Source organism: Dermacentor variabilis, unplaced genomic scaffold (assembly GCF_050947875.1).
Source record: "Dermacentor variabilis isolate Ectoservices unplaced genomic scaffold, ASM5094787v1 scaffold_13, whole genome shotgun sequence".
Lineage (NCBI taxonomy): Eukaryota > Metazoa > Arthropoda > Arachnida > Ixodida > Ixodidae > Dermacentor > Dermacentor variabilis.
The window spans coordinates 39,872,610-39,885,369 of record NW_027460291.1 but is presented as its reverse complement, the minus strand read 5'-3'; the positions used below and the strand labels follow the sequence as shown (position 1 = coordinate 39,885,369).

At 44.7% G+C, this 12,760-nt stretch overlaps 1 protein-coding gene across 1 annotated transcript in view; it reads right to left on the bottom strand.

Annotated features, from left to right (window-relative positions):
• LOC142566734 (protein GPR107) overlaps positions 1-12,180 on the bottom strand; it is a 156,267-nt gene extending 144,087 nt beyond the window's left edge. Inside the window, exon 1 of the mRNA XM_075677603.1 lies at positions 12,071-12,180. Within this exon, the coding sequence (XP_075533718.1) occupies positions 12,071-12,166 (96 nt within the window). The 5' untranslated portion in view covers positions 12,167-12,180. The remainder of the gene's footprint in view (positions 1-12,070) is intronic.
• Positions 12,181-12,760: the final 580 nt, after the last annotated feature.

The following is a 12,760-nucleotide window of genomic DNA, read 5'->3' as shown; positions in this document are numbered from 1 at the left end:
ACCGAAAGTGGAGGACGTGGAGGAGCCCGTATGGCAAGACTAGAAATGAAATAGACTTCATACTCTGCGCTAACCCTCGCATCGTACAATATGTGGACGTGCTTGGCAAGGTGCGCTGCCGTGACCATAAGATGGTAAGATCTCGAATTAGCCTAGACTTGAGGAGGGAATGGAAGAAACTGGTACATAAGAAGCCGATCAATAAGTAAGCGGTAAGAGAGAAAATAGATTCATTCTGGATCACGCTACAGAACAGGTATTCGGCTTTAACTCAGGAAGAGGACCTTAGTGCTGAAGATATGAATGACAATCTTATGGGCATCATTAAGGAGTGTGCAATAGAAGTTGGGGGTAACTTCGTTAGACAACATACCGGTAAGCTATCGCAGGAGATGAAAGATCTGACTAAGAAACGTCAATGTATGAAAGCCTATAACCCTACAGCTAGAATAGAAATGGCAGAACTTTCCAAGTTAATCAACAAGCGTAAGATAGCTGATATAAGGAAGTATAATATGGATAGAACTGAGCATGCTCTCAGGAACGGAGGAAGCCTAAAAGCAGTGAAGAAGAAACTAGGAATACGCAAGAATCAGACGTATGCGTTAAGAGACAAAGCCGGCAATATCTATCTAATATGAAGAAGATAGTGCAAGTGGCTGAGGAGTTCTATAGAGATTTATACAGTACCAGTGGCACCCACGACAATAATGGAAGAGGGAATAGTCTAGAGGAATTTGACATGCCACAAGTAATGCCGGAACAAGAAAAGAAAGCCTTGGGAGCTATGCAAAGGGGGAAGGCAGCTGTGGAGGATCAGGTTACAGCAGATTTGTTGAAGGATGGTGGGCAGATTGTTCTAGAAAAACAGGCGACCCTGTATACGCAATGCCTCATGACCTCGAGCGTACCAGAATCTTGGAAGAATGCCAACATAACCTTAATTCATAAGAAAGGGGACACCAAAGACTTGAAAAATTATAGACCGATCAAATTACTGTCCATTGCCTACAAAGTATTTACTAAGGTAATCGCAAATAGAATCAGGAACACCTTAGACTTCTGTCAACCAAAGGACCAGGCAGGATTCCGTAAAGGCTACTCATCAATAGACCATATTCACACTATCAATCAAGTGATAGAGAAATGTGCAGAATATAACCAACCCTTATATATAGCTTTCATTGATTACGAGAAAGCGTTTGATTCAGTCGAAACCTCAGCAGTCATGGAGGCATTACGGAATCAGGGTGTAGATGAGCCATATGTAAAGATACTGGAAGATATCTATAGCGGCTCCACAGCCACCGTAGTCCTCCACAAAGAAAGCAACAAAATCCCTATAAAGAAAGGCGTCAGACAGGGAGATACGATATCTCCAATGCTATTCACAGCATGTTTACAGGAGGTATTCAGAGGCCTGGAGTGGGAAGAATTGGGGATAAAAGTTGATGGAGAATACCTTAGCAACTTGCGATTCGCTGATGATATTGCCTTGCTTAGTAACTCAGGAGACCAATTGCAATGCATGCTCACTGACCTGGAGAGGCAAAGCAGAAGTGTGGGTCTGAAAATTAATCTGCAGAAAACTAAAGTAATGCTTAACAGTCTCGGAAGGGAACAGCAGTTTACAATAGGTAGTGAGGCACTGGAAGTGGTAAGGCAATACATCTACTTAGGGCAGGTAGTGACCGCGGATCCGGATCATGAGACTGAAATAATCAGAAGAATAAGAATGGGCTGGGGTGCGTTTGGCAGGCATTCTCAGATTATGAACAGCAGGTTGCCATTATCCCTCAAGAGAAAAGTGTATAATAGCTGTGTCTTACAAGTACTCACCTACGGGGCAGAAACCTGGAGGCTTACGAAAAGGGTTCTACTTAAATTGAGGACGATGCAACGAGTTATGGAAAGAAGAATGATGGGTGTAACGTTAAGGGATAAGAAGAGAGCAGATTGGGTGAGGGAACAAACACGAGTTAATGACATCTTAGTTGAATTCAACAAAAAGAAATTGGCATGGGCAGGGCATGTAATGAGGAGGGAAGATAACTGGTGGTCATTAAGGGTTGCGGACTGGATTCCAAGAGAAGGGAAGCGTGGCAGGGGGCGGCAGAAAGTGAGGTGGATAGATTAGATTAAGAAGTTTGCAGGGACACCATGGCCACAATTAGTACATGACCGGGGTAGTTGGAGAAGTATGGGAGAGGCCTTTGCACTGCAGTGGGCGTAGCCAGGTTGATGATGATGATGATGATGAAGAAGGAAGAAAAGAAAGGCCCAGCTGAACAATGAATACTACGTTGACAAACCTGAGACTTGTGGCACAGGAGCAAGATTAATGGCATTAAAGACTGAGGTCACAAGCACTACAATGCCATTATCTTCCAAGCCAGTGTCACATGAATATTTAATGCCATTACACACTGTCATGATGGTACCTGTCCATGCAGCCAGGTTTGTTGTCCCAATGCTCAATAAATAATGATTATTTAATGCTTAAATGTGAAAACTATCTTTAAAGAGTAATAATAGGTGTTCTTCAAGGCAGAGTTCGTGTTGGGTCTAAAACCAAAGCAGCTGAAGCTCAACAGGAGCTGCAATTTCAAAATGTCCAACTGAAAATTATGACAATGCTGATGGTTTCTAATATGTACAAAATCATTCCTTTCAGAAATAATTATTTTGCTACACACTTTTCCACTATAATGTACAGCTATTCCAATCTGTTTTTATTCTTAATCCGCCATTAGCCTTCCGTGATAGGACGGAATGGTTTGAGTCCAGCCCATATGGGTGGCCACCACACCCAAATAGGCGGAGCCGGAGCCATTTTGACCTACCACGGAGGGATAATGGCCGATTTGGAATAAAGACAGAATGGAATAGTTTTACGTTACACCAGCCCTTGTTGTGTAACCAAACTTACACAAACATTGAAAATGACAGTACACGTTCGAGGGTGCACCGAATTGTCAGAAATGAGTATGCTGTTAACAGCACTAAAGAGTAATGGAATTCAAGCTTCCCTTGCAGCAGCATGGTAATGGCATTTGCAGTTAAGACGTTAGTACCATATTGCACATATGATGCAATGCGTGGCTTGGTATACCTGAAAAGAATCTATCGTATACCTGAAAAGAATCCATCGGCACTATGCAATATCAGCGTATTCTGCAGTACCATAAAAGTAAATGTGAGTTCATGTGTTGCATGGACAGCGCCTTTTAACAAATGCTTGTATGTCATATATGAATGAGTATTTTTACAGGTTAGGGTACTCAGCTTTGAAAAAAATAAAAGATGTTCAGCTTCAATATGAAGAGCTACGAGCGTGAATGAGTGAGGAACATTTAAAAGCCCTTTCTTACACTTTTGATGCTGCCGCACTGTTTTGCTTCCCAATGAAGATATCACATTCGGTAATATGCCTTTTGTTAAGAGAAGGGGTTAACCAAACAGGGCTCATGCATATGCATAACCACAGTTGATTGTGCATGCATTCATGATGATAAACCGAGCACACTCAGTGTAAACTTATCTTCCTAAGTTATGGCATATACAGAGATTAAAAAGATGGTGCTTCACTGCAAATTTTGTTCTGCGCATGTAAAGCATCACGAAATGTCCTTAACTGACTGCTGTTTCCTTGAAGGTCAAAACAAAGTACATTGGGTCAAAATTTTAATTATTTTTATCTGTTTTTAATCCGAATGACTAACTCGCTTAGTCATAACCTAGTGTAACAAAAGCGTAGCTAAGTGGGCAAACTTTCATTCATATATATGCATAGTGCGCGCCGAAGGACACACCTCTGGTGGCAGCCTTGCAAAGTGTGCTCGGGAAAGGAGGCAGCCGTCTGCTGTAGTTACCTGCGTTGTTGCTCGTACTTCTGTTTTATCCAGATTTTTGAAGTAAAATAAGCAATACCCTTCGTATGCATGTGGTGGCGAAAACTTCAAGACATGTTGAAGAATAAAAGTTTTGCGGTGGGGTACTAAAATACTTGCAAAAACTGGCCGGCGACACAGTTCTAGTCATTTCCCTTGAGGCCTCACGAGTGGGAGCAACGACAGCAAAGGATCGCTGCCGGGCGGCGGGAATTTCTTGTTCTCATGCTTTCTTTTGTCATCTTGGTGTTTGTTGCACTTGATTATGTTTGCACAGTAAGTGGTGAAGCCGATCACGGCCTATCCATGTTGTGGTTTGATTTGTCCGCAGTGCATGCAGCATACAGGTTAAAAGCATTTCGTTTAGGTTCTGAACGCTGCTTTTTTATCATGTTGCTCTAGCTAGGGTGCACAACTGCATCGTGCTGTATGTTAAAGCTGCTGAAACTTGCAAGGACTGATTTTTCTGGTTTTATGTGGCCCGTTAAATCATCGCATCAGCTGTCACACAGTTCGTGTTTTCGGATCTATTATATGGGTGGCTTCATGTATGTTGAACTATTGCTAGTTGCTTCATGCAGAAACAGCTGATTTTTCTTTCAAGTGCAAGGTTTTTGCCTCATCTCATTTGTTAGGAGATTAAATCATGCTGTGTTTTACCAGAATTATTACAGGCAAGTGCTTCTTTAACAGCTCTATTCTTTCCGCCTGATGACACCTTCGATATTGTGCTTTCTTGGGAAATGCCTTAGAAAAGAAGTAGCTCAGAGTGAGGATTGCTCTTAGCTGCTGCATATCGTAGTGCTGTTCAATTTTCGCTGACAATTTTGTGGCACATTTGAAAATTCTCCGAGTTGATGCTGTCCGAGAAGACTCATGGCGCACAGTATTTGTTTACCACTGCAATCCCTATTTGTGCCCTCATTTTACATTTAATTGAATTCTATCTTATTATATTTGGCGCAGCAGGAGTGCAATGCCTGTGCTGCAAAGGACTAAACCTGGTCTTCTTGCCAGCGCCAATCTACACTGGCCAGCGCGTCTCCACATTTAAATATATTGTGTCGCATCTCTCTTCCACAACATTCGAAAAAAAAATATATACTGAGAAGTTGGTAAGACATTAGCTTTGTATATTTCCAAGCAGGTCACCAAGGGAATTTCAAAGTGCGAAACTGCAGAGGGGAGGGCAGTTCATCAACGTATGCAGCGGAATTGGATCGGCGATACAGCACTAACTAGCACTTATGTTCACCCGTGCATTTGGTGACTGCGTTGACTAGTGTGATCATTTTCAAGAACCAATTCGCAATTACTTTTCTTGAGGAGACTTTGACGGCACTTATTCAGTAATGACACATGTATTGATCGCCAGAAAGATCCCTACATTGCGTGCAGGCATTGCGCAGTGCGGAGACATCACATTAGTCAACAAAACCAAGCAGCTACTTAACATGAGCTCCACTTGGTATAACTGAGCTTCATTACGCTTGTCTGTGGGAAGCACCTGGTACGTATGCAGACTGAGTTGCCCTAAACTCAGGTAAAATCGTGTAAACGTCCGCTCTCATAGTGGCCTATGCGTTTTCTGCAGCTGTCACCGCGGGAGAAGCAGTTTGGCACCCTAACAACGGAGAAATTGCAGCTGCAAATTTCAGTCGACCTTGCTGCATAAGGTTGTCAGCTGGTACTGCTCCTGAGCGCACTTTCTAAAGCGCCCACTAGGTGGCCATCAGTGACACCTCTATAGGCGGTGCACTATGCATATAGCTCCGATTGTTGACCTTGTATTGTGCAAAAAAATAATAGTCTCTTGCATTTTCAAAACTGATGCTTGCAAGAGGCAGTAAAAATGACAGATAATATTTTTAATGCCACTGAAACAATGCTATTTACAGATTTCTGGCACATAACGACTGTCATGACGGATTACATAGTACTGAGGTGGTAAGAACTATCTGCTGTTATGCTAAATATACATAGAAGAAAAATTCGATGCAACCCATCTCATGACTGTCTATGGTAATGCATCTAGCATTGATTCTACATAGTGGCACAACATAATGCTGCCAGTGAAATAAGTTATGTATGAGGCATGTACTAAGTGGGACCCCTCTTTGGCGTTTCCCTAAGAACACTCGGCGCCATCTAGCGATGCTGCCACTAAGCCTGCACACCGCCTCCAAAATGCATGGCCCATTGGCAAGTGCGAATGCTCAGAAACGTATCATGTGGCAGCCAGGCTCGTCTTTTGCACTTCTTTATGGAGACGCTTTGCCATTTAGTGGCGCAGCCTGTCAACTGTTCCCATATTTGCTACACACCCAGTGGCACATACTCAGTGACCCTAGTTGGCGAGAGGTTCATTGAAGAGTGGCGCATGCCCAGTGCATTTGTGGTGCAGCCTGCTAAAGCGTTGGGTTGCTGTCCTTGAGGAACCCTAGTGATGTGGGTCCAATCCGCCTTTTGCGATGCCAAACTGCGCAGCGGCCTAGCGGCAGAAGGCCGAAGCAATTTGGCAGGTGTACGGGCGCGCGGCCGGATTCGACTCTCTTCTCCGAGTGAGTGGAGTACGGCCGTGGCTGGCACTGCACTTGCCAGTAGAATAGGGCACCAGCAGTTTCTCTTAGACTCTTACAGACCGGCACATATCCGTGTCTTGCCGTTCTACAGGTTTACCCTGACGTATATCGCGACGACGCCTGGCCGTCCAGCGGGAGACCTCCACTCTAGCGCACATGCTTTGGGAGTGCGGGTCAAGATACCCCAAGTTCAGCAAGGAGGAGTGGGACTCGCGTTTGCGTAGCCCCGCTCTAGACAAGCAAATCCTGGCTGTCCGGCGTGCCTGTGACCAGGCCGGTGGGCTAGACCTGCCAGTCAGACGTGGGACTAGCCGGGTGCGTGACGAGTTCGCGCCCTCGCTGGAACTCCAATAAAATTCTTTCAGTCACTTGTCAGCCTTGCCATTCTCACGGCCGCGTGCATGGAACGTCTTTGGAACATTATTGCCATCGAAATTTGGCACGATGCCAATGTCGTGTCTCATTTACGGTTGCACATCCCGTGACCATCCCAGCAGGGCAACGATGATTTTCCGATTTCCGTCAGTAAAACACGATCGACAGGGCCGTGAAGCCCGAATTAGGGCTGAAGTTTGTGACAGGTATGTATTGGCATATGCAGTTTACCTCTCTGTTTTTGTCATTACTGACTCATACGAATAATGTTGACGAAGACGCAAATGTATGTTTGAGCTAGCGAAGCAAACGATCTCTGAGATCGCATGACCTGGTTGAGTGAAAAGCGAAGTGTTCTTTTTTTCTTCCATGGTCTCTGTGCGTCCGTTGCTAGAACGCCGTCATTTCACAACTTCACACCGTGCACACTTACAGTTTTATAAACGCTCAGCGAATGCTCGTGATGTCAGCGTAGCTATCTGTCGGAGTCAAGCTCACCTGCACTGTCGGGCTGACATGGAAATAGCATGCACGGTGGAAGTAGCTGATAGTGCTAGTTAGCAATCGTTGCCAATTGTCATTTCGTCATTCTTGTCAGCAGCAAGTAATATTTACTTGCAGAAGGCTTTTATGTCCGTTTAGCAAATTGGGATATAGTACAGTATGTACTAAGGCTCATTTTCATGTGTGGCATCTTCTAGAGTCAAGTGGCGCGTCTTACTGTGTAACTGACATTTCAAGGGTGCCTTCGCTTTTGCCCAGACATCTGGACTTCCTACTGACACGTTCACTTGTTTGTCTTTTTCAGATGACCACTTTTCACCGGCAAACAAATGTAATCACTCAGCGCGGGACGCACCCGCATGTATCGGAAGTTTCTCGAATGTTATCGATGGTTCTATCCGCTGTCTGTCGTCGCCGAACCTGGTGTAATCTGATTGCATATATGCACGACGAGAATGGTGTAGAAGTTTCTGGAAGGCACACGGGCCCCAGCGATTACTCTCGAATGTTTGATTGCTCGTATATAAAAGCTGATGCGCTTGACCAGAAGATCAGATTTTTTGGCAATTGCCGACTGCGTTTGCCGCTATCGTTGTGCTTTAAGTGCAGCCTGTTTTTGTGGGCACAGGTTCGGCAAATAAAAGTTAGTTTCGTAATTCACAGTATTGCTACTGTGTTCTTTGCCGTCACTACTACATGACAATACTGACACTGTTTGTGTACACACACCAGTTCAAAAAAAGGACGCGGTCGGCTGCTATGTTCATACCACGGCTCAGTCTAAGAGGAAGACTGGCACCTCGCAAACAGGGGGTATCACCGATTTTGGTCATTCTGACCATTTTTTGCCATTTTTGTAGATGTACACACACTTTATGTGGATAAATAACGTATGCAACTTGAAAGTCTGTTGGCTTCCTCCCCACTGCCTGTGTATGTATGTACGCCTAGCACATGGCCCACCATAAAGCAAGACATGCAGTAGTGAAATATGATATTCGCCCTAAGAACTACACCTCATGCCCTATTCGAGTCATGCGGTTTTGTGCGTACTCATACTGTTTTATTACTTATTCACTTTACGCCACAGCTGCAGCGGTTTCAGGCCAAGGATGAGCTTGTAAAGTGTTGCTGAAGCTCTTCTTCCAGCCATTCGTCACGCAGAAGAAACCTACAGGTACAAAGCATTCACCAGCGGGCTCGATCGCTAGCTGACGATGACAAAATATGACAGGCCGTGCACATTCTTTTGGTCTTCTCTCACATGCTGCTTATTCGGTCGCGAGTCTCGTGTGAGGCGGCTGTCATGGTGACTACCAAATTTTATCCCATGGCCTCCTCACGATGGTGCCACAATGCACCACAAAAGGCGGATTCCGCCCAGCATCGGAGAAATGCGTTAACATTCTAAGGGTACTTCACACACTACCGCAGGCTAACTATGTATGTACGTACAGGGGTCAAATGAAATGCAAACAGCCGAACATGTGGCCAAAGCATAACTAAAGGATAGTGCGCACCGTCCAGTTATAACCATTGACAGGCATGCACATCCGGTTTGACCGCACTGCATGACGACGATCCCTCTATACTGCGATATTTTCATTTTTGTTCTGGTTCTCCTTTATTTGAAAGCGAGTACTATATCCTCAGTTACGCTTTGGCCACACACTCTGCTGTTCCCATTTCATTGGATGCCGATAGTATCTAACTGTTTTCTTGCCTACCTGGGTGACTGGGTAGTCCATGGTCAAATGGTTAGTGCATCGGGCTGCTGTGCTGAGAGAACAAGGCTAGAAACTAACTGTCGGACTACCTTGTGTCACTGAGTATGTGGCAATGTGTACATAGGTGCTGCTCTTCAACTAACCTCTTTCACGCTAACATGGCTCACTGTAGGGAAGGGACTGAGTATGTGCCACATGGTCTGTGTTGGTCTTCAATGAACTTCTTTAATGCCAAATTGGGCAATGAATGAATTGGCCAGATGTAAAATCAAAATAAAATCGCTCTCTGTTCCCCTTCTTATCAGGGCTCCTCATACAGTCTCTATAGCTGAAGAATGCCAACAGAGGATGATAAAACAGTTAAGCTTGACCCAATCTTTCAGTCTTAAGAACAACAAACAAGCAATGAGAACAAGTGATGTACTGTGCAAATGCAACGAAAGGGTGAAGAGAGAGATAGGACACTATGCTCTAATCTATCTCTTTTTTCTTTCTTGCAGCAATAGAAGTTTTTGACACGATTTTTTTTACCAATTCTGCTAATTAAATGCCCTTTCATTAATCTACAATGGCATCATAACAAAATTAAAGATGTCTAACATTTCAGTGTCTGTATAACATGGGTACACAATGCTTCCTGTGGTCGTTCAGGTGGTCTATTCACAGCTGAACCAAGGGCCATATAACGTAAAACTATTCTAATCTGTTTTTATTCCAATTTCCTGACGTGAAATTTACGAAGCCGCCAATGCGACCATCGGGCACTAACCCACAGCGTTGTTTGAAAACCCCAATCAAACGCCCTTCTTCTTTATATGAGATCACTTTTTTTTTTTTTTCTTAAAAGCGAATAGCATTGCCTACATTGAGCGGATTTTCTTATAGAATTGGCTGAAAAGAGGCAAGGAGCACGCTAAAGTGGTGAGGGGTTCGATAGGGCCGAGCCAGCACAGGGAAAGTAAACGACTGGATGAGGAGGGTGGTGCTGGAGTCTGCGATTTGCCCGCTTCCCCTGATAAAAATTGTGGCAGCGAGCAATGGAACGTTAAAAATGCTGCTTGAACAGATCCTCAGCAAAGAAGAGTTAGCAAAGTGACGTCGTACACATGCTGAAACGGCTCACTAACGTCATACTGCCACAGAAAAATTATTGTATGCAAATAAATCCATGCTCCACGGCCGCTCCGAGTAGCTAGTGCCAAAGCAATCGGAGGGCAGCCATTTTCTATTTCTATCAAAATGGGGCAGCCTCCGGTTGTTCAGAAAAAAATGCAGTTTTGTTCAGCATATTAATGCGTCTCTAACGTATACACGTCACTTTGACGTGGTGAGTTTTTGCGATGTTGTGACGTCATGTGACAGACAGGCACACACCCGAATACATTTGATCAGTGGCAGAGTATTATGGCCAAAAAAGCGTTGAATCAGAAATAATTATTTTTTTTTGTTCGGTCTAATCACGCATAATCACTGTGTACAGATGTATCAGTCTATCAGATGAGTTTTCAAGGTTTTCGTGACATTGCGTGAGAGACAGGCGAAGTGGGGGTGGCCCGGAAATATTTTGACCAATCATGGTCGACTGACTGCAGAACTGGAATAGAAAAATTTATAATAGCTTTACGTTACAGCACCCCAGGTCAAAGAACTGCTGAATGACCTAACTGTAAAAGCAAGTGCAAATTACAGAGCAGGTCATGTAGCTGTGACAGGGCGATACAAATGGGTTAATTTTATCACCCAACACAGAAAGCACGACTATGAATGAACTGGATGCATTCAATCAGAGCAACAAATGTGACTCAGCTCACAAAGGCCATGTTTTATTCACTCTGATAGAATGAATCTTCCTGCCTAGCTTTCAATACTAGAAATGAACAGGTTTGAATATACCGCACTATAAGACTATAATGCTAGCGTGTTTGGTGAACCGAACTAGATAGAACTCACCCTACTTTTAAAGGAATTAAAAGATATCTACAGACCGATGGGCTCATATAAAAACGCCGCAATTGTTCAACCCCTTGACACATATTTCGCTGTGTGAAACGTGACTCCGTGCCAAAGAAATGCAAGTAAGCGGCGCTAATTATTTGACAGTTATTTGACAGCCCCCCTTCACTATCCGACAGAAATTGTTATATGGTTGCCTTCAACCTATCACATCTCTCCTCTAAAAAAAGGACAAGGTAACGACTCCCTACAATTGTGACCTCTCATAGTGTTGAAAGTGTATCGTCATCATTGCAACCAATTACATAACACGTAGCAACCTTACGACGGAGGGCATGAACGCTATCAGCCCATTTGTGCGCCGAGTCACAAGATCGTGACTACGGTTGGCGCCAACGCTCGCAACTGGGCCGGCATCTTCTGCGAAAAGACACACGGACGCGGGCAGTACCCTTTTGTTGTTAAACAGTCTTGAAGTCGACGACACGGTACATGCCGGTGTCAGGTGTTTCCGATATGACGTATCGTCCACAAGAAGGGGAAGCGACGGGCGATAAGAGGGCGGAGGAGTAGTCAGCATTACCGCTTTCTCGTCGCCCGTCTGCACCACCGAAGTTCTTGACATGCTTCATGAACTAACGGAGGCATGCACGCGATTTTCCATGATTGTACTCGAGCATTAAATTATGTCTGAAGTTCCACGAGGTTACAATGACAAGGCAGGGAGATGAGCAAATTAACTAGCATACCTGCCGATGCAGTAACGATGATCTGACGAAAGAAAGACCATCGTGGTTTATTGCATATTTCATAAAGTAATAATCGGGGTGAAAGATGTCCACCATTGTTTTACAGCGGCTTGTTGCTTAGATAATATCGAATGACTGTCAGCACTTGCGATTCATGACAACGGCCGACATCGCCTTCACAGGCAATGTGAAGGAGAGGTCGGCCCCATCAATACTGCGATTATCGGCCTCTGACGAGATACAGTTACATTCGGAAACGGTCACATGGAATCAGAAAGAGTGCAACTAACCTTAAGCGACAATCGGTGATTCCTGGCATCGCCGGCGGGGAGTAAACCGATTAGAAAAAACACGAGCACAGCCAGCAAGCATATGCGGCCAGCCATCTTGGCACCTGGTCCCACAGGTTGCCAGGCGAACTCAAGATTTGTGCCACAGTTTAGGCGGCGGTGGAGTTTATTTTCCGTCATGAAAGGAAGTTCAACACATGTATCGCGGATCGTTTCCTGCAGAAAAGGCAGCTGGTCTTGTATGGTAAAATCTGCAGGGCTGCTTTTAGTATTGTACAAGACAGGTGTCCAAATCCGTAGTATTGGCGGCGAGGAGTTACGGAGTCGCCATCTATCGGAAGCGCCTCGCTGGCGTAGTATGAGGGATCACGCGGCGCGCTCCTCATAGGTTTTGCTGTCAGAGCTCACTGAAAACACCACGCGCGAGCTCTCCCGGACATTTCTGTAAGTACTTTCGAAACGAGAGAAGTTTTTTTACTCTCTAAATAATAATCTTGGGCAAACTGAACGCACACAATCATTTACAGACGCTATCTCTTTACCGAATACGTACAGTGAACGCCACTGCGCGCGGTCGCCGCGATGGAGTCTCCCGAACCGGCTTCTTGCGTGAAAGGTAGGCAAACGCTGAGAGCAAACTATGCGAAATATGTTCTTATAGTGTTTGTATAACTAAATGGAGCATAATAG